The sequence below is a fragment of the Aulostomus chinensis genome, chromosome 6 (assembly GCF_037954235.1).
Source record: "Aulostomus chinensis isolate RoL2024-O1b breed Wild chromosome 6, RoL_Achi_v1.0, whole genome shotgun sequence".
In the NCBI taxonomy this organism is placed as follows: Eukaryota; Metazoa; Chordata; class Actinopteri; order Syngnathiformes; family Aulostomidae; genus Aulostomus; species Aulostomus chinensis.
In genome coordinates, this window is record NC_141325.1 from 9,792,598 (window position 1) to 9,816,161 (window position 23,564).

General features: G+C 41.9%; 1 protein-coding gene across 2 annotated transcripts in view; it reads right to left on the reverse strand.

Moving 5' to 3' along the window:
* The window catches only part of ghra (growth hormone receptor a), a 41,756-nt gene that overhangs the window by 16,489 nt on the left and 1,703 nt on the right, over window positions 1–23,564 (reverse strand). Inside the window, exon 2 of one of the 2 annotated variants that reach the window (XM_086206358.1) lies at window positions 13,416–13,537. The exons of the other annotated variant lie outside the window; for it this stretch is intronic. Within the exon in view, the coding sequence (XP_086062484.1) occupies window positions 13,416–13,533 (118 nt within the window). The 5' untranslated portion in view covers window positions 13,534–13,537. The remainder of the gene's footprint in view (window positions 1–13,415; window positions 13,538–23,564) is intronic. 2 annotated transcript variants of the gene reach the window in all.

A 23,564-nucleotide genomic window follows, 5' to 3' on the forward strand; every position in this document is an offset into this window, starting at 1 on the left:
TTCTTGGGATCCTGCTTGCTAACTTGACTGGTGTGTAGCATAAAAGGTAAACTATGAAGTCAATCAACCAACTGTTTTTCTATGCTAGGATAACAACAAACCAATACTAAAACAATCAACATACCAGTAAAGTTTCTCATGAGGTTAGGGTGTTTTGGTAAAACTAGTTCTGCAAGGGAAGCGTTTCATTCCCTGCTGAAGGCAATTCATCCATCCATCCATTTTTTTCTCACTTATCCTGTTAAGGGCTGACGGCAATTCATGTCCCAGCAATCATTCAACCTGGTGTGCCCCCAGGTTCAATTCTGGGTCCCTTTATTTTCTCTCTATGGAAGGTATATGATGTCTTCAGTGGTTCTGTAGGAGCTTTGTATATTTAATGGGAATAGTATCATATGAGTACTGTTCAAGTGAAATCACAGCTTGGGAGTGTATTTTTTTAACAAAATACCTTGACTGTAGTACAAATATTGGCCCATAAGTTTGAAGAGATTGATTCTTATAAGCCAAGCAAAGTCTAAATTAAACACCACTGAGAGGAGGTTCAAGAATTTGGGAAATACTTGAGACAAAATCTGGCATATTTGCAACATTAACACCATTCCCACAAATGAACAAAGCTGAGATGTCAGCATTGATAGACATAGTTTTCAAAAAAATAACATTTACATCGACAGCAGAGCACATAACTGAGATCTGTATAACATATGACAGGGCCAATGACTGAATTGCTTACAATTAGTTAACATAAAATTTAAATGACTACCATCTAACTGAAGTACTTCCTACTCCTACTTGATCCAAGTTACAGCAGTAAACTCTAGCAGACCTGATTGCTGCTGCTACTCTCAGAATGGCATTTCCTTTCTACAATTAGTGTAGAATGCTGCTGCCGCTGCTGCGTCTGACTGGATGTTGAGGGGAGATTGTACATTTGTTGTTGTTTCCTGAACAAAGCGCATTATATAAATAAACCAGAACATCCATCATTCCACTTTAAGGTTGTACAAGAGCTTTGTTTCTTAATCATACCACTAGGTAGTCTAAAGCAACACACACGATCACACATTATATGGCTTTTGAGTGTTTTTCCACTGAAGTATTAGTAGATAATTGATTTTGATTGCTCTCTGCTTGAAGAGAACAGTGACAGATAATGAACACTGAAACCAGTTGTCCCAGTTTGCTTCACTCACATACCTCATATTCTGTCCTGTATTGACTGTGTAAATACAATTACAAGACACTCAAGGCTGAATTGCTAATGCAAGTCTCAATTTAACCTGGCTTGGATGCGTAAAGCGTTACATTATGTTTGAATTACCTTTTCCTTTAAGTAAATCTGGCATGTTAAGTGCTGTGTTACGCAATCACGGAATATCAACTCAGACTTGCTTTATTTCTGTCATTTTCACATGCTTTCTTACTTTTATTCTAGGCTCAGTTTTTGAACACCTATATGAACATCAAAACTATTGGTAATGCCTAATCAGCAACAACATCATCAAGTGTTCCACATTGCTCACTCTCCTGCAGCCTGTGTGTGTTCTCTTCTATCCAGAGAAAATGGAAGCACACAAGAGTGTCGTCATCGTCGTCCTCTGCTTATTCGATTGGTCCTGGTCTGGGTTGCGGGGGCAGCAGCCTCAGCAAGGAAGCCCAGAATGTCCTCTCCCCAGTCACTTCCACCAGCTCTTCCGGGGGAAACCCGAGGTGTTCCCAGGCCAGCCGAGAGATATAAATCCCTCCAGCGTGTCCTTGGTCAGCCCCGAGGTCTCCTCCCAGTTGGACATGCCTGAAAAACCTCCCAAGGGAAGCGTCCAGGAGGCATCCTCACCAGATGCCTGAACCACCTCAAATGACTCCTCTTGACATGGAGGAGCAGCAGCTCTACTCTCCCGAATGACTGAGCTTCTCACCCTATCTCTAAGGGAGAGCCCAGCCACCCTGCAGAGGAAACTCATTTCACCTACTTGTATTGGTGATGTTTTTTCGGTCATTACCCAAAGCTCATGACCACTGGTGAGGGTTGGAATGTAGATTGGCCCGTAATTCGAGAGCCTTGCCTTTTGGCTAAGCTCCCTCTTCACCACAACAGACAGGTTAAGCACCCGCATCACTGCAGATGCCGCCCCAAATCTGCCTGTCAATCTTCCGCTTCATCCTACCCTCACTTGTGAACAAGACCCCGAGATACTTAAACTCCTCTACCTGAGGCAGGACCTCCCCCCTGACCTGGAGTGGACAGGCCACCCTTTTCCAGCTGAGGACCATGGCCTCAGACTTGGAGGTGCTGATTCTCAACCCATCTGCTTCACATTCGGCTGCGAACTGTCCCAGCAAAAGCTGGAGGTCATGGCTTGACGGAGCTAAGAGGACCACATCATCTGCAAAAAGCAGAGACAACATCCTCCCGCCACCGAACTCGACCCCCTCCACCACCCGGCTGCGCCTAGAAATTCTGTCCATAAAAGTTATGAACAGAACCAGTGACAAAGGGCAGCCTTGGCGGAGTTCAACCCTCACCGGGAACAAGTCTGACTTACTGCCGGCAACACGAACCAGACTCCTCCAGTAGAAAGACTGAACGGCCCTTTGTAAGGGGCCATCCACCCCATACTCCCGCAGTACCCTTCACAGGGTGCTCCTGAAAACATGGTCATAAGCCTTCTCCAAATCCACAAAACACATGTGGACTGGTTGGGCAAACTCCCATGCCATGGTTCCACAGACAGGACGAAAACCACATTGCTCCTCCTCGATCTGAGGTTCAACTATCACCCTGACCCTCCTCTCCAGTACCCTGACATAGACCTTTCCAGGGAGGCTGAGGAGTGTGATCCCCCGATAGTTGGAACACATCCTCTGGTCACCTTTCTTAAAGATGATGGTCCCCTTTCTTAAAGATGGGGACCATTACCCCGGTCTGCGACATGTTGCAGAGACGTGTCAACCAAGACAGCCCCACAACATCCAGAGCCTCCATGGAGTTGCGTAACTGCCTCGGCAACTTCTGCCCCTGATATTGGATGACCCCACCCCCCGTACTCCCCCAACTCTGTTTCCTCCATGGAATACATGTTGGTGGGATTGAGGAGTTCCTCAAAGTATTCCTTCCACCATCCAATTATCTCCCCAGTTGACGTCAGCAGCCTCCCGTTCCCACTGTAAATAGTGTGGGCAAGTTACCGCCCCCCGAGGCGATGGACGGTTTGCCAGAACCTTTTCGGAGCCGACTGATAGTCAGTCATTCTCCATGGACTCACTAAACTCATCCCACGCCCGAGTTTTTGCCCCGGCAACCGCAATGACTGCACATGGCTTTACCTGCCGGTACCGGTCCGCTGCCTCTGGAGACCCACAGACCAGCCATGCCCTGTAGGCCTCCTTCTTCAGCCTGATGGCTCCCCCCACCTTTGGTGTCCACCAGCAGGTTATGGCCGCAGCTCACGACAGCTGCCTTGACAATGGCAGACCAGAACGTGGTCCATTCGGATTCAATGTCCCCCACTGCCCCCAGGATGCGGTCAAAGCTCTGCCGGAGGTGGGAGTTGAAGATCATCCTGACAGGTTGTTCCACCAGACGTTCCAAGTAAACCCTTACTACTCGTTTGAGGCCTACCAGGTCTGCGCAGCATCTTCCCCTACCACCTGATCCAACTCACCACCAGATGGTGATCAGTTGACAGCTCTGCTCCTCTCTTCACCCAAGTGTCTAAAACATACGGTCGCAGGTCAGATGATACGACTATAAAATCGATCATAGACCTACGACCTAGGATGTCCTGGTGCCACGTGCACCGATGGACATCCTTATGTTCGAACATGGTATTAGTTATGGACAAACTGCGACTTGCACATAAGTCCAATAACTGCACACCACTTGGTTTCAGGTCGGGCCTGCCGTTCCTCCAAAAAGTGTGGGTATTCTGAACTGATGTTCAGCGCATAAGCGCAAACAGAGGTCAGGACCCGTCCCCCGACCCGAAGGCCCAGGGAAGCAACCCTTCTGTCCACCAGAGTAAACCCCACCGTACAGGCAGAGAGTCTGAGTGTACAAAAAGTAAAGGTCAGTTTGTATGTGCCAAGTGTATCTTTGTAACACGGACTATACAAACTCTGGTGTGGGAATCACACTGTAACGGTTCTGTGCATTTTGTATTTATTCACTGCACTGTGGTGTCAGTGTCACAAAATTTTATGTACAAATCTCTTAAACACACACACGCACACACAAACACACACACACACACACTAAAGAATCAAGCCAAAGCACAGCTGGGGACTTTAGTCATATCTCTGACTGTTTTAATAGGAATGGAAGTTTTTGGCACCACTCCATAAATATTGTCTTACAAGAGGAAGTATCACATTATATTGCAATATAAAAATTTTAAACTTGGAAGTTGTTGTGTAACTGAATGAGAAAGAGATCCTGTGGCCCACTGAGGTAAACCATTTACAAAAAAAAATAAATTAATCAATTACGTGCAGCAGACAACATTATTGATGATGATGGAAATAATGAGCAGACAAAAATATATGCAGGCATCTTAATACATTTTCTATATCTAAGAGAATGTAGACATAAACACCCTCAATCTGTGCTTGATAATGAAGATTTAATGTGGAGCCAGTAGGTCATGTGACATTAGAGGGAGCCAAAAAGTGCATGAAGGGGGGCTTGCAACAAGATACAAACAAGGGAATGTAAACAGGTGATATAAATAACTACCAGCATGCACACACAAGTTCACACTTAAGTGTGCACGCTCTGAACTTACACCTTCAAAACAAAAACCGACAAAGCCTATCAAAGTGCCATTGTCCAATTCCCCTTGGCTTTTCCTCACAGTTACACAACCGAGCCTCTGGCTTTTCTGTGCTTCTAAAATCTGAGTTGACACGTTCTATCTGCTCATGGTGATTCCCAGAAGAGTTCAAAGCTTTGAAGTTTAACAGACACAATCTGGTACATTTAACCAAGCAGTGACCCAGTCAGCTTTCTCTGGTCCCAGCAATTTATTAGCCTGAACTAACGATGCTAATCTCCTCTAATGCCATTACAGCTCACAGTGTTGGCTTAGTTGTGGAATATTATGTCCAAGTAGGAGTAAAATTAGATGAGTAGCTGAGTCTGGCTAGCAACATTGCACACACACACACATGCTGTTGGTAAAAGCCTGTTTATGTCTTGTAAATCTTATCTTTATTCCCCAACTAGGATGTAATTTATGCTCCATAGCAGCTTCAGATGTATCAGAACCAAGAAGGTATCATGTTAAATCCAGCGGTGTCATCACACTACATGTAAAAACCTCTCTGTTGTAGGAGGATCCCAACCTGCATAAATCAACCCATCAGGCTTATGTAATAGCAACCTAAACTTTGCTCTTAAAAAAAAAAAGAGAGCCACAGTGCTGATGTCACTTCCACAAAAGCTGCTGTGCTACAAGCGTAGGTAATCAAATGTCAACACACCATATAACCTCACCACACTCACTTTATAAGCACAATCAAGCATGCTTACCGCATGTCTACTGTTGTTGTTACGAAAGAATATTGTGGTAGAGTTCTTCAGGGGTAAAACTGAGGTTAAACAAGACCACATTATATTGAGATGAGCTTCATATATTTTGGCTACATTTTTTTCTTTTTTACAGTGTAATCCATCATCAGCATCAGCCACTACCACCCCAGAAGAAAACCTGTAATTACTATCATTATTACCTTTGACAGTGTCAACAAACACTGAATAATTATAAGCCTACAAATAGAATACATAGCAGTGATGTGTCATACACACATACATATATATACACATACATACATACATATATATATATATATATATATATATATATATATATATATACACACACACACATATACATACATACATATATATACACATACATACATACATATATATACACATACATATAAAAAATATATATATATATAAAATATATATACACATACATATAAAAAAATATATAAAATATATATATACACATACATATAAAAAATATATATAAAACATAACATTTTTTAAGATAGATATGTATTTATATCTATGGATATACCTATTGAGAGAGAGAGAGAGAGAGTGAGAGAGATTTCCCTGATAGGCCTTTTTCATCTAGTAGCAATGCTGATATGGTAATGTAATCAACTTAATAAATGATGTTTCTATTTAGAGCGAGTGAGCAGAAAGAGTATAGAAGCCCAAGAGTGGAAACAAACAATGCTGCCACCATTATGGACTGAATCCATCGATCGAAGCAGCACAAAATGAAGGAACATACTTAGAGTCAGTAGTGGCGTTCTTAATATCTGAATATTTACGCATTTGTCTAAGAAGTGTTTCAGTCCAAATTATCAGTGAATGCTACGTACTGATGTTGCAATAAATTACTTTTTACCTCCTGTCAAAGTTGTTTGGTCAGCGTGTACAATCCCTTGCAAATTTAAATCACACAATCACTTTTTAATGGCGTTAATTACACCTGTGTTCACCCTGCAAAACAAATAACCAAAGTTTCAAATAAAAAATTACAAATATGTAAAAGTAATCATTTTTAGCATAAAGCTCAGATGTTAGGTTAATCAGCGACTCTAATAATAATAATAATAATCATAATAATACCATAGGCGTGGCTGTGCGTGTGAATGGTTGTCTGTCTACATATGTTGGCCCTGCGATGGACTGGCAACCCGTCTAGGGTGAACCCTGCATCTCGCCTGAAGGCTGCTGGGATAGGCTCCAGCCTCCCCCATGACCCTTGACGGATAGGGCATCTGACTGCTCTTAAAACTTGGCATCAGTCAGTTTTCTTTTGTTTTTTTCTAGTTTTACAACAGGCTGACGTCAGCTCATCCCAGGTATCTGCTCCCACTTGGCTATCACATACAGGGACACTGCCCCAGCAGGCTTCCCAAAGTTGACCAGTCAGAACAAAGTGGGCTTTTGGGGGGGTTTAAAAATGGAGCTAAATGTACTGAGGGGCCACATAAACAGCCAGCAAAGATAAATCAGGGTTTTTCTGAACTGGCATTTCTGGATGACTGAGAATAAAAATACGAAGCATATATGGTCCTTTTTAAACTTTTCAGTGGTCCCTCTATTACAGACATTGTCTTCTCCTCTCTCTACATACAGTACACATCTATATCTCTATTCCCTGCTTTTTAATTTTCCAATTTTTGTGTGTAAGTTTAGTGTTTGAGTTTAGCCAGCTTCTTCCCGTACATGGCCCCAATGTCATGGCTCTGAGCAAACACACCCACAGCTTGTCTTTGATGTAACTGTAGATTGTGCATACAAGCCCAGCAGACCGAACCTCTGCATGGTTACCACTGGTTACCACCTCTGTGGCCAAGTACACAAATTCACTCAACAAGATCGATCTATGGGCCCAAGGAGAAACAAGTCCTCTTAAAACACACAGAGATGCTAAGGGAAGCTTAGGAGGGGAGGGAGAAAAGAAAAGAAAAATATGCGAGTGAAGCCATACACAGACAGACAAACTCTTACCGCTGGCTATAATCACTCTGGTAAACCTTTAAATATATGGATGCGTCTCCAAACAAGTCCTCTTGGTTTGTTTGTGACTTGCTGAACAAGGTAAAAAAACATTATACAGGAAGAGTAAAAACCCAGAGTTGCACTTTTTTTAATTTAAGATGTATCTGAGTGAAAGTAGGTGTGAGGAATGTAGGATAAACAGCTGTAGGCTTGAGAAGGGCAAAAGCTGTGTGTGTTTTAAGAGTGTGTGTGTGTGTGTGTGTGTGTGTGTGTGTGTGTGTGTGTGTTTGCTCGTGCTATCAGCGGCTGCTTTGTGTTTACTGATGTGAATGGTTGTTGAGGAAGAACAGTGCTACCACAGGGCACAAGAGACAATATCTTAACAAATGAAAGGGTTGGATCCAACAGAATACTGCAGATAAACATGTGCTCAAGCCTTCAAACATTCAACAAGATTATCAGAAAGGTCAAGCAAACCAATGGAGAAAGGCGTGTGTCGGTTTTCTGAAAAAAATTACAGCGCGATGACATTTAAAAAGACTTGAGGGTTAAGACATGGAGATAAAGACTCGCTCCATTTACAAGTTAACTTAGCATTCCTGTACCGCCTTAAACATTTAACCTGCTGTTGTGAACCTCCAAAGACAGCCAACTCAGAGGGAACGTTACATATTGCGGTATATGCAGGCCTGCTATAAAGGAGGATTCATCTCAAGTGCAGGTGTTGAGACTAGATGCCTAACACTGCTAACATAAATGCTCGCTCTTTCAGACACGGTACTGGAATCCCCAGAGTGGATGGTTTCAACATTCCGGACTGTGTCTTCAGCTGTACTGCATCCACAGACAGTTTCTGCTTCCACGGCCAAGAGACGAGGTCGTTTCAACCATTTGTCCATATTTGAGCAAGTTGGGCAACATGTTGGATGTTAAAAGGCCCGATTTTCCAGTCAGAGGAAAAATAAGAACCAATCTTTACAGAATGCAGTTGGGAACGATAAAAAGTTTATTTTTGATAGGGGATAAAGCAGATTCTCATGCACGTTTTAGGAGATCATGGACTTATTTAACTCAAGTAACTCTGCTGCCATCTTTTCCTGGTCTGGTAATAATTCAGCACTAATTACGGTTTTCTGCAGGGTAACAGAGTGATCACATTACGTCTTCCCATCAGATGCAGCTCTTTCAAATCTGCACATGCTTTTCTACAATCTGCCATCAGGGGCAACCTGTTCTCAATTATGTTCTCTAAAAGGAGTGTTTATAATTGTTTACGTTGTGGGGGTGGGGCTGTGGGTTTTTCAGCTGCAATGTCAATTCAGGTCTCCAGTCTGGAATCGATTAAAACACTGAAGATCTTCTGCTTCTTGTAAATTTTCAAACATTTACAACAACATGGGAAAATTTTTTTTTCGGATAATCTCACAGTGAACAGATCACAGTTCTCCTGCAGACTCATGATTTCAAACTAATGTTTCATGTCAATCCCAAAGTCCTGCAAGAGAGTCTGCAGTTTTACTAAAGTGATGCCCCCCAGGGTGCACAGTCTCAGGCAAGAAGGCGGTTGAACCCTGCTGCAGCTCCTCTCCATCCATCGGCAGGAGAAGTGATGTAGAGCAGGAGGTGCCAGGTAGATGAACCACTGGTTCAGGCTGCACCGCCGTCTGCCTCCAGCTGCTCTGACCCGCAGGTCAAAAATGACTTTTCTTCGCCTGTTAGATATACTTCGGTTTGGCGGGTTGGCATTTAATTGAGAAGTCCAGAGCGAATTAGGTGACAATAAAACAAATTGTGGCTGGTGTATAATTTAACAAACACACAGCTATTACTTGGACCACTACAGAACATTTTCAGATGAGCATTATCCAGGAATTCAGTGACCACGCACACACGGACCACCCCTGTGACGCATAGCCACATTTTTAAACACCGTCCTTACACGGTCAGGACATAGACTGCAGTCGTCTTAACATCACATCATCTTTTCTACCGCACTTACAATCTTATACTACCTATAATTCTGAGGTCTGATTCTCTCTATGCTAAAAAGAAAATCACATACTTCAACAAGCACCCAGAACTATTTTAGGTTGGAAGGCTAAACTTTTGGTATTTCATCTCTATGATCAAATAAAGAAGAAAAAACTAAAAAAGATGAGGAGTAAAATGTCAACAGATCAATGGATCAAGTGAAACATTCGTTTTCACAATTACTGGCTTTGAAAGAGCAGGACAGAACATTGCTCCATGAACATTTTTGTCCATAATCACAGAAGAAGAAGAAAATTTAGAGTGTAAGGCTTCAGCATAAACAAGTCATTACCAAGCATCACTGAAGGACAAAATTATTCTTTAAGAAAAGTCAAACCAAGAAAATGGAAAAGAGAAGGTTTTGGATTTGGTCTCAACTTTGCAGGCAAAAACAAAATGGTTTGGCATTCTCCAGTGGGAGACAAAAGTATTGATTCCAGCTGTTTTCCATCAAACTCCCAAAGATGCCAACTGGTTTGTCTGGAATAGATATTGATTCATTATTTTAGCTCAAAGACACCATGAAAATATGGCAAAGTTACAAATGGCAGAAGGAGTCTTTGCCTTCTTCCACAGTCCTTTTTGTCCTTTAAAAGTACAAGTGTGTATTGATAAAAGAATGTCAATCAAAAACTTCACGGTGATAGATTATTTGCAAAAGGGGAAAAAAAAAAACAATCCAGAAAGATCTGCCTTCAATGTCAGTAGATCTGCCTTAAATATCAGTTGAAAATGCTGAAATGGACTGTTAACAACTGAAATTTCAAACAACTTACGTCATAGTTTTCTGCAACCGCCGGAAAACAACGCTGCCATTTACACGTTCTTTTCACAGGCTGGATCTATAAATAAAGGGCAATGCAAATGGCGGCTACTAAGAAGTGATTTACATTTGCTGGATACACGTGCACATGCCTGGTAAAGACATGCGATTCCGGCCTCACCGCACGGACAGTATTCCTCTAGTGTCTCTTCAGGTAACAGGCGAGCTTTCCATTCTCACAACAGGTGCAGCTCAAGCCAGCAGGTTGCCCAGAGATAGTTTGGAGATCTCTGGGAGTCTCGTTTTCATTCCATCTGGCTCCATTGGCAGCGAGATTATAATGTGACACACACTTGACCAAGATTCAAGAATGACCTTTATTGTGTTGCCAAATTGTTATCAGTCATTAATTGCATCTAAATTAAAACAGCCTTTTAACTTGAAGAGTTAGAGCTAGACTTTAAAAAAAAGAGCCTATTTATAATGTTCTATTACTTCCAATAAGGAGGTGGTGTGATCTGTTTTTTTTAGCTGATATCTCAAAATTAAATTATGGATTATCTTGAAATCAGGTGGAAAGATATTGGAAACAATACAAGGGCCAAGTGATTATCTTTTGGTGTTGATACATATCAAACACCAAGGTTGCTCAAACCTTTTCCCTGCCAAAACACACAAAAAAAGGTTAGGCCGACAGAAAACACACAATGTGCCGTTAAAATGCCTTTAGTTTGTCTGGTGCATCTTCATTTGTTTTTTGTTTTGATTATTTTGCTTGTGTCAAATGGACATCTCATGAATTCAAATCCAGCTGATTAAATGCCAAAAATATCTTAAAAATAAATCAACTTTCCTATCATATATCTATACATCTATAGATATAGAGATATATCTAGATATATACACACACACACACACACACACACACACACACACACACACATACACTGCCTGGCCCCCCCGAAAAAGTCACCACCAAAAAAAAAGGTCACACTCTCTTATATGACGTTGGACCACCTTTGGCTTCGATTACAGCATGCATTCACTCTGGCATTGTCTTGATGAGCTTCTGCAATGTCACAAGATTTATTTCTGTCCAATGTTGCATTAATTTTTCACCAAAATCTTGGATTGATGATGGGAGAGTCTGACCGCTGTGCAAAGCCTTCTCCAGCACATCCCAAAGATTCTTACTGAGGTTAAGGTCTGGACTCTGTGGTGGCCAATCCATGTGGGAAAATGATGTCTCATGCGCCCTAAACCACTCTTTCCCAATTAGAGCCCAGTGAATCCTGGCATTGTCATCTTGGAATATGCCCGTGCCATCAGGGAAGAAAAAAATCCATTGATGGAATGATCTGGTCATTCGGTGTATTCAGGTAGTCAGCTGACCTCATTCTTTGAGCACATTATGTTGCTGAACCTAGACCTGACCAACTGCAGCAACCCCAGATCATAGCACTGCCCCCACAGGCTTGCACAGTAGGCACTAGGCATGATGGGTGCATCACTTCATCTGCCTCTCTTCTTACCCTGATGCGCCCATCACTGTGGAACAGGGTAAACCTGGACTCATCAAACCACATGACCTTCTTCCACTGCTCCAGAGGCCAATCTTTATGCTCCCTAGCAAATTAAAGCCTTTTTTCCCCAGTTAGCCTCACTGATTAGTGGTTTTCTTAAGGCTACACAGCTGTTCAGTCCAAATCCCTTGAGTTCTCTTCACACTGTGCGTGTGGAAATGCTCTTACTTTACTATTAAACATAGCCCTGAGTTCTACTGTTGTTTTTCTTCGATTAGATTTCACGAAACGTTTAAGTGATTGCTGATCACTATCAATCAGGATTTTTATCCAGCCACATTTCTTCCTCAAAGACAATGGGTCCCCACTATCCTTTTAGTTTTTAATAATGCCTTGGACAGTTCTTCACCCAATTTTTGTAGTTTCTGCAAACTCCTTAGATGTTTTCTCTGCTTGATGCATGCCAATGGTTTGACCCTTATCAAACAGACTACCATCTTTTCCACGACCACAGGATGTCATTCTACATGGTTGTTCAAGAAATGAGAAGCAACTTATTGCACCAGTTGGGGTTAAATAACTTGTTGCCAGCTGAAAGACAATCGTCCACGCAGTAATTATCCAATAGGAGGCTCGTACCTATTTGCTTAGTTAAATCCATACACACAAACACATTTTTTCTTTATTCATAATAATTTCTGTTTTTACGTTTGTTTATAAAACCTGGCAGGATAACCGAATGTTAATAGTTTTAGTTTTATAATCGTTTTATTTATTTATTTTACAGGTTCAACCCACCCCTCCCCCTATTCAGTGACTTCTACCTTGGCTTATGGTACACCTGCAAGTTTTCAAAAAATCCCTGTTTGTTGACTGTTTGTTTAATCCTGACAGACAGACAGACAGACAAACACACCACCAGACATGAGTGACAACATAACCTCCTTGGTGTAGGCAAGTATTACCACAGTCACTGATTTCCTGGAGTCAGATAATTCATAGGCACTGTCATTCTCACTGCAACTAACAACTCAAGTGAAAAAAACACACACACACACACAAGATGGTAGAATCCATCAAATGTTAAGTTTGGCTTGGTTTCCTTTGCTGTAGTTTTTTTTTTTTTCCAAGCCACAGTTTTCTCTCACCTGATGATTTTAAATGGTCCAGTGACAGCTGAATTAGCTGGCTGAACATTCTGCATCCTTCTGTCCCTGGACTTTGACAGAAAAGCTCCAACCCTATATTTACCCTTGCTCTATTGATCACTCGCCTGTTTGACAAGCCAAACCAGGAAAAGCGCATTCGTTTGCTCAACACTGAACATTTCCCCACGTCGTGACTGAACAAACACAGCATTCTGCAACTGATGTCTGACATAAGACGTGATAAAGTGTCAGCAGCATGTTGCACGCAAAACCTTAATCACATTCGTTAATGTTTCATGAGCTACATGTAGACGGATTGATTGGCTACCTGAGTATTGATTTTTGCCTCTGACAACCAACACTGTATTTTTTTCCAGCTTATTTTGTCCAAATCCAAAAGCAGTAAAACAATAGTGACCTACCCGATGATGTCTTGTGGTCCTGGTCCAGTAGAAAGGCAAATCCTGTTGAGGACAGCCAACCCAGAGGGGAAATGAGGAGAAACAGCAGGAGTTTGGAGGAGGACAGTGAGACAGCCATGATGCTGAAGAGAGAGAGTAAGAGAGGAAGGAGAATGAGAGAAGGACTGAGGCTCAGCGATTATAATTATCAGGTGGACTCCATGATGGCATGCCTATGTGAAAAACCCTCCTCTCAATTCTCCCTTCCTCCCCATCTCCTTTCCCCTTTGTCCTGGGAGAAAAAAAAATCATGGCTGCTATTTATTTTCAGCTGTTATGTGAAACCTAACACGAGACAGGGCCATTATCAATTATGGCAGGGTTGCTGCTGCTGCTGCTGTGTTTAAGTGCTGTTTGTTTACTGTATATCACTTTTGTTTTCACCTTGAAACAAACACACTCCCACAGTTTTCTCTGAATAATCCACACCAATTTGTAATGCTAATAGTTGAGATGTTATTCAAACATATCTCAACTTTAAAACCTCCTTGCACCACCCAATAATGAGCAAAACATCACGCTCATAAAACCTCAAGTCATTCTGCTGGCTACTCTCGGAAAATAGTCAGCAATTCCAAGCCTCTCTTCTGAAAAACATTACTGTGGTTTTTGGGTTGTTGTTTTTTTTGCTAAGAATGATTAATAATACAGAATTATTGAAGCACATGTGCCTCTGGATTTTGATATTTACCAAACCAAAAGGAAAAAAAAAAAGGTTTGCAAGATCTCTCCAAAGTTTGCGCTTCAGGCCAACATGCATTTCCCCTGAGCTTCACTCCTCTTCTTGAAAAACAGCCTTGAGTTTTCCAACAAAATTTGAAGTGTTTGTGTGTGTATGGTGCAATATAGAAGTCTTCTTGGTCTATAAGCCGGACAAGTTCAACCAGTCAACTAAATATAGGCCAAACTGTCCGCACCCTTGGCTATTTACAGCTGTGTCTCCGCAACTTCTCTGGGCAGCCAAAAACCCCAAATGAGGAGGCTATGTCTCTGAGGGCATCACTGCCAACTCTCCCGGGGTTCTGGTGTACTTTAAGGACAGAGGACTTTACGGCCATTAAAAACCCATGTGCTGCACCAGCATATAACCTTCTCCATAGAAACATGTTTGGCCTAAGTATAAACAGTGACCTGAAAGATTTTATAGCACTCTCTTTCATAAACTAAGTAACAACAGCTGAGCAACAATACAACAACAGGTACTATTTCAGTAGCTAGAAAATGTCTGAGCTGTACATATCAAAATGTGGCACCCAATTTATTACAAGCTTCCTAACTAAATACTTTGTCTTAATTAGAATTGCAGATTTAAAAAAAAAAAATTGAAAATCCAAGTTGAGCCACGAAAGCTAAAAGAAACACCTGCCAAGTATATAAAGTGTAAAAACATTTTGAGAGATGATATATCTGGTACGATGCAACACATTTCATGAATGAAATGGGCAGAGAAAAATCTTCCATCAATATAAACACGATGAACGCTGCCTGTGAGTGTGTGCCTGTGTGAGTGTGTGCCTGTGTGGGTGTGAGTGAGAGACAGAGAGAGAGAGAAAGAGGGAGCAAGAGCGAGTGTGGAAGAGTGGATGGATGCCAAGCGTCCAGAGGCCATACAAGGACACGTTATACAATGCAAGAATTCATGGCAGAAAGCTGTCAAGCAGCATGGAAATCTGGCCAGACAGAATTGCTCCTTTTAAGAGAAATTATTACTTCTTTTCTACAGCTGCCACACTGCCAAACTTTGCTTTTAGATCATTTTTAACAGTCGTCTTCTCAACTTCTTGAGGGTTTAGGAATCTTTTGATGATTATCATTTAAACTTCCCCCTTCCCCAGGTATTCTACAAGAACTGCTGAACTAGTTTAACCAACTTTCTTTGTCTTAAGTGTTGCATCGTAGTCACCAGGACTTTCCTTGAGGACGTTTCGTCAATGAAGACGTGAGTAAAGTCAAGTCCATTTTATTTGTATAGCGCCAAATCACGACAAAAGTTATCTCATGACACTTTCCAACTAGAGTAGGTCTAGGCACCATACTCCAATGAATTTACACCCAACAATTCTCCATGAGCAAGCACATCCTGCAACAGTGGTGACAAAAACCTTCCAGGAGTACATGAGGTACGCATCTTGGCCAGAGAAGACAGATGGTTTGAAGAGGAGTTAAAGAAGTAATCTACGTCAAAACTGGAGCGACCATCCCTGAACAGAGGAGGTGGCCTTCATCATTACCTGTCCCCCATCTACAAATCGGTCCCGAGCACCCTCCCTAGGAAACTCAACACCAATGTACACTTGGATCCCCCGGCCCTAATGACCCACATAGATACTGGCTGGGCCAATGACTCTCAAGTGACTTCAACGGCCCTGAAATCAAGAGCTCACATGTGACAACGACTCTGTAGAACAGGGGTGGGCAATCATGTGCCATGGAGGGCCGTGTGCATGCAGGTTTTCCTTCCAACCAAACACTTTAAACAGGTGATTCCACTGATTAACACACCTTCAGCCACAGAAGAGTGTTAATCAGTGGACTCACGATGTCAGGTATTTCCCAGAGGCCAAGATGATATGAAGAAGACAACATAAGCGGTTAAGTTACCCAATCAGTGCCTCACTATGTGTTTAGTCTCCGCTCGGTGCACACACCGCTAGTGGAATCCCAGCGGAGCAGGGACCAAAATGGTAACGGTTAGTACCATGTTGGGGCCAGTAGTAACAGGGCCAAACCGACCCGAGCCGAGCCGAAGTGAGCCAGCGGAAACATGCCCTTAGAACTGCAGAAGCCTCTTTGAGGAAACTGAAACAGCCCAGCTGACAACAACACAGCACTTAAGAGCCACCATGACCTGGATGACAGAGAATATTCACAGGCCAGCTCTCTAGCTGTTTGCTCTTCTTTCTTTTCACAGTACGTTTTTTTTGATTAGATTGTGCTCCTCTACTTCAACATGTGACCGAACTTAAAGGAGCAGTCAGCGGTTTTGGAGAAAGAATGTTGATATTTTAACTCAACAGAGAAAAAAAACAAACACACTCCTCTCTCTGATGCTCCTTCGAAAGCTTCACATCCAAAGTGAAGGATGCTCATTTTCAAGGCAAGGAGTGCTCTGTGACCCAAAGAAAATATGGCAGAATGAGGAATGTATCCATAACATTAGCGTATAATAAATGCTGAAACATTTAATAGAAAAACTAAAAAGGCAAAGTTATGACCATATTTTGATTTTCTTCTGGTGTAATGGTCTGCTGACTCATTTTCCCAGCATCTCTCATGTCGTCCATCGTGGCCTGTCTACATGAACACAACTAGAAGGGCCGAAATGAAAGAAAAACAAAAAGGACTACAAACTACTTACCAATACTACAAAATTAGCCTATAGCTAACCAAGGAAAATGCAAGTATTTACACTTGAAATCTTATATTTGAATCTGCTCCAAAAAATTAAATATACGTACAACACCGCATTGACGACTAATAACTGATGTTTTCATTACTATAACGGTGTGGCTCGCACAGCTCACAGAACGATAAGCTAGCTGACATAGAGGAAGTACTCACTTATCCATCATTTTTTTAGTACCAGACAAGCAGATAGAAATCCTTGTCTCTCCTTCTCTGTGTATTACAGAGCACTACACCTCCACTGGGCAGTTTACTGCTAATTAGCTTAGCTCCAATGAACAGTAGTGATGGGGCACAATAGCATATCGTCTCAAAAGCCATCAATATTTTTCTCCAAATAGAACTAGGATTGTGTTTAACATCTGCAGACAAAAAAAAAACTTAATGATGAAAAGAAGTTTTTATCTAAGAATCAGACATACACCAGAAACTAAGCTCTCGTGCCCGAATGCTAGCAATCACTGCAGCGAAGCTAACTAGCAGTTAGCCATCTGGTGGGGGTCTGGTGCTCCATTATATACAGAGAGACAGAAAAAAAAAAAGGTAGCCATTTTCTTGTCTGGCTCTAAAAATGATGGACAACAAGTATATTTCCCAAAAACGGTGTGCCGACATCACAAGTAGGAAGTCCACTTAGATTTATATATTCATGCAGTTGAGGTTTACCAGACACCAAACACAGAACAAAACACACCCACTGACAGAATTTCATAACGTTGGAAAGTTATTCCATCCCCAAAAATGTTTTTAACACCACAAGGTAAACAGCAGAAATATGTCTGCCAAGTCATCCACTAAGAATGTGCACTTGCATGTAGCCTGTGTGATGGAAATTGACACCACATTGTGTTGCAGCAGAAGTTCCAGTGCCGAGGTCAACTTGTGCAACTATGACCCAGGCATCGTTGCAAACTGCCCCCGTCAAAATGTATGACAGGGCTGCATTTTTCTTCAAGCGTAACTAATGTCTGTTTGAAGGCAGCCTAGTTCTCATCTCTTTCCCATTTCTGCCCCATTCCTCTCTTTCCCTCAGCCAATGACAGACAACCAGACTCACAGGAAGGCTGCCTAAGCCAATCAAAAAAGAGGGAGGCTCAGCCAAAGCCTCCTGGGGTCCCTTGGTAAACATTTAAGGCCTTTGTGGTCAACCTTCCTCCCACTACCTCTGCCCTAAAACACATGCACACACAACACCAGCACACCACACAGGCCAACTTCTAACACAGATGCACATCTTGACTCAGCACCCCACTGCTACCCTGTTTCCCCAAATCACTGTTAATCATGTGTGTTTGTTCAAGGGGGCTGAGGAGCGGGGAGGGAAAGACAAGATTACAAGTGGATGGAGGGATGGTGTAAGGTTTAAGAAAAAGAAAGGTTAGGAGGTGAGGGGTCACTTCATCTCTGCGCTAGTCCCTTCTGGAGCTCATACACACATGCATCACGAACCCAAGTTAAGTTTAAGGTTCCACCAAACAAAAAGCAGACAGCAGAGAGATAGATTGAATATTTCTGATATTCGTCATGTCCTCTGCTGAAATAAGGCAGGGAAAAGGTCAATTGTTGATTGAGAAACAAACATCTCTGTCAAGAGTTTATCTCAAAACAGTTTCAAGCACTGAAAGGATTAGAAATTGTGAGTTTGTACCCCTGAAGATGAAAGATTCCAGGATCTGGATGCATGTATTGAACAACGAGACAGTATTGTACAAATACTTTAATTCAGCAATCTAGATTTTTGATAAATGTTCATACTAAAATGATATTTTTTTTAATGACTGCTTTTAGGATAAAGCTCTTAAGGGAACCCTTTAGAGTATCTGACCACAAGTAACCCCGTGGAGTAATATTTCGGAGGTTTACCCATTTGTTATCTATTGTGCACATGCCTGAGAAATGCCCAAGCGTGAGCTCACCAGCAAACTGAAACACAATCTGACTGCCAGTTCCACACAATGCCACTTGATAGCAGACGGTGGTAATGTGAAAAGATTAGCAACGTTCCAAAAAGGCATACGGATGTAAACAATGCACAGTTATGAAAAAGGGAAACTGTTTGAACACCCTCAAGCAGCTCAAGGCTCCACTTAGGGATTTTCATTAGGACAGTGTGTGTGTGTGTGTGTGTGTCTGTCAGCAGATTATGTAGAAACAACGATGTTGATTTTCACAAAATTTAGAAAACAAGTGTAGGATGTGCCAAAGAAAATCCATTCAATTTTTTGGTCAGATTAGTTTTAGCGCCACGTTGTGGCAACAGGAAACTACTTTTCTGTTAGCTCTGTAGATACACTCCTAATGGGTTGATGAGACTCATCTTACCGAACAAACACTTGGCGACGGATCACTGTGAAGACCATGAGATTTTGTTAAGCAGCGTCACCATGGCGAAGAGGCCGATCCTGATATTTTGCCACAGAACATAAAACTGTTGTAAGTAGGCTTCATTTGGTCGTATCTTTGGTCACAGCCATAGCGCCACCTGGTGATGGGAAGCAGTAGTTGTAGTTGCCACTGAGCTACAAGCTTTACTAATTTAACTCTTTTAAATGAGCCTGAGTAACACACAGATGTCAAGCCAGTTTTATTTATATAGCACCAAATCGCAATGAAAGTTGTGTCATGACACTTTACAAGTAGAGCAGGTCTAGTACCACACTCCTTCAGTGAATTTACACCCAACAATTCTCCATGAGCAAGCACATCCTGCAACTGCGGCCACAAAAACCTTCCTTTTAACAGGCAGGAACGTCGAGCAGATCAAGGCTCGATGGGAGCAGCCTTCTGCTTTGACCGGTTGGGGGGAATGAAAAAGACACATTGGCTATTGGCTTAACCTCCTTAAAATTGCAGCTGTTTGCTTTTGAGTGAGAATACGTAAACATAATTATGCATATAATGACAAACATAAATGCACACAGAAAAATGAGCTCCTGTGTGAATTGGCTCCAATGCTGAGCTGACTCTACATTTACAACCCCGAACTTGTCAATGCCAATTTGTGCAAGACACACACACACACACACACACACACCTAAGACTAGAGCTCGGATCATCAACATAGGTCTTTAGGTTCATTTTTCTTTTTGTCTCAATATTCCAGAGATACCAGACAGTCACGGTGGCTGAGTAGATTTGAAGGCTTGGTCTCTGCAGGGGGGAGGAAACCAGGTTTTCAGACACAGCCACTCAGAGAGGATCAGACACTAAAAACACAACAGGGTGAGGCATGATTAAAGTTGTTTATTTTCACCTTTGGCAACCGGAATCCAAAATCTTTCTGTGTCAGCACTGAGGCCAAAGCTTTTCCTTTGCTGAATAATCTCAGTGAATGATGATATTGTACTGGGCATCAACTATAAATCTGTGGTGACTCAAGACCAATTGCTTTTGTTAATTTTTTATACACAATACAGTGCGAAATGCCATGAATCTGAAGGATTTGGCACCATATGTTCACTAATAGAAAGTATTTCCATATCAGGTTGCATGCAAACTCCTTTATATACGATAAATCATGATTTTTAGATGGCAGGTGTGTTGATACAAAGATTCATATTTAAAGGGAAAGCTACCCCGTGACCTTTCTGATATCCATCCTCACCTGATTGTTATTCCTTAATTGTTAGACAGCTGTTAAAACACCCGAGATGTTTTTATTTCAACTTTGTTTTTTCTTTTTTTGTTGTTTTTTCTAGTCAGTTCTGGAAAGAGGCAGAAGCTATGAATGAAATACTTTGAGGGGCCCTTTTATTCTCCTTTCCAGCTTTATATTTTTATTCTGGGACTCCATTAGGGAGCTTTGCATGATTCACAGTTGGAAAAAATATCTGTATTTATCTTATACCAGGGCTCTTTGCAGCCCCTCAGTTCATCCTCTGTCTGAACCAAACCATTTTATCGCTAATATCACAGCCCTGCAGCCCCCCCCCCCCAGCCCACTTTGTCTCATGTTGAACAGAGGGAAGTTCTGTAAAGCTGGAAATATTACAAGTCAGAACTTTTCAGATCAAAAACTCCGAAGAGAAAGATTGTTAGGGTACAAACATTGAATCTTTCCAACTGTTGTAAGGTGGAAAGCCAGCTAAAAGCTAATTTTGAACAAAAAAGAACACTGGTCTGTAGCCAAAGTCCGTCTGCAAAGTGCAGCACCATAAAAAAAACCAAAAAAAAACGTTCCAGAACTTCACTTATGCAGATGTTGGGAAAAAGAATGACATAATACATCAGTTGGCTTCCTTTAGTTATTTTAACTGTATACACTTGGAATTGCTAATGCATAACTTTTACAGCTGGATGACATCATCATTTATTGAAAACTGTTATGTCCGCTAACTATGCAACAGAAGTGCTGGATTCGTTTCGACATTTAATCTGTTGTTGACACTTCTGATTTGCCAGGCTCATGTGAGGTGCTTCGCCGTAGACGGTTCACTCTGAGAGGTCACAGCTGCTGGCTAATACCGAGTCATGCTAGTTAGCTTAGCCGTCCCAGCTAGCAACAGCTCACATGTCTGTCAACATCTCATGTTTAACCACTACAGAGACATTCAAGCCAGCTTTAAACTTACACTTTATTTACCCTGATGCAGCACTATTTCTCACAGGTACAACATCAGTCTGGCCACACTTCTTCTTCTTCTTTCAAAGAAACAAATACTCTCCAATTGTGCTAGAGCTGATGCTGTAGCAGCATCTACCCTCATCAGGAGCTGACGTTATCGTTGTCAACAGTCATTTCACACTACCGTCACACGTGTAAATCCCCCCATATCGTCTCAATCATTGGCGAAAAACCCAACAGTGATTTAGACACAAACGCAACACTTGACACTTGATAAGATGTACTTGTACTGTATAATACTACAGCCTTCAAGGTAACAAGTAGAGACCCCTGATTAAATGCCTACGGATGCAAATGCATGGTTTGTTTTATTTAATTTTCTCCCCAGTTACGGTTCCAACACCAACTAATGAATACAAACATGACATTCTTTTATTCAGAAATAAGAAAGAATTTTTTTACTTACAGCCATAATTCAGCCTCTAGCTGTATGTGATTTCAACTGTTGTGACGTAAATGATGATCATTTACAGTAATCATGTTTGTGAAAACTAGTACACATGCTAGTCCGAGGTCCACTGTCAGGTCTAATTACACAAGAATTCATTTGAATTGATTTTCTGCCTCCGCCCTCCCCTTAGCCACTAACCTCTTTCTGTAGAATAAACATAATTTGAGTAAACATACCACAAACTTCAACATGAGGCTGCATGTTGCACCAGACACCAGAGAAGAGGACGGGTCTACAACGGCAGGGCCGCTCAGACAAGAGGTGGAGCAAGACAACAGCAGTTAGCAGCTGCACCTAATAGGCCTCGAGACTATTACATGTGCTTATGAATGTTTGTTAAATTTCAGTGTTTGTGTGTGCGCGCGCATGGGGGGATATCTCTCCAAAGACAGGATGCATGTTTAACCTGTGTGTATGTGTATCTGTGTGCATTCTCAGGCATTTGGATTTGGCTACTGGATGACTCTAATGTCTCCTACTCTTGTTTCATAAGAGAGAGTGGAAAAGTCAGAGTCAGCACACTGGCATGAGAAGAGCCTCTGCTGGAAGCAGATCAGGACACACATCTGCAACCCCCCCCCCCCCCCCCCCCCCACACAGCCTCACCTCTGTGTAATGTGTGTGTGTGTGTGTGTGTGTGTGTATGGGGGGGGGGGGGGCTAGAGCGAGACAGAAAAAAAAGGGTAGGTGCTTGTGTATTAATGTGTTTATGTATAAAATAAAATGTGTGTATCAGAGCAAGATCAAGAAGGATAATGACTGTAAACCAGCGAGTAAGTCCACCTGAGAATGTGTGAGCTGCACAGATCTGGAAACTATTCTTCACATGTACAGGCATGCAACTTTTTTTTCTAAGATATTAAACAAATAGCTGTCAAGTAGTAATTGTAGAAATATCTCATTTTTCATCTGTTTCAGCCGGTTGGTGGTGAAATAACAGGCAGCCATGGTTTGCCATTTTACAAGAAATATTTTTCAACTAATCCCAAGTCAAAAATAACAAAATCGATTTGTATTTTTGTAACATCTATAGTTTTGAATGGTGCACATTCCCTGCGTAAGGCAATAGAGTGGGACACGAGCACCATGACAACAGTTCAAGCTCTAAGGACCAACTGCAAATGAAGACATCTGTATCTACTCCAGTACTTCATGGTGACCCTGACAGGCTGCTAGATGGGGGCTCCATAATGAATGTTCTGGACTGGAATCACAAGTTGATGTAAGATGTTGCTTAAGGTCGAGTTTCTTTAAATCTGGCATTCAAGGAGAAGAACTTCCAAGGTGAACACATGCTAGCATTTCTGTTGCATCATGTATGACCGATGAAGCCACTTGGATAAGGGGTGAAACGTCTTCTGGACATATAACAACAGCCAATTGACTTGATTCAATTCCTCGAGATGCCGTGACGAATGAGAATGTACACAGATATGCATGTAATTTTAAAGCAGCACTGAATTGGATACACTGAGTCACACTGTCCAATCAAAACCTGTTAAGACATCAGATTCCTGTTGCCAGCCGATCGATCAGCGTTTCTCGATTAAAATACATAATATCCTAAGATCTGTCAAAGATGGCAGGCCCTCTCTCATGTATGCAGATTCCTATTTATTGGTTATTAAGC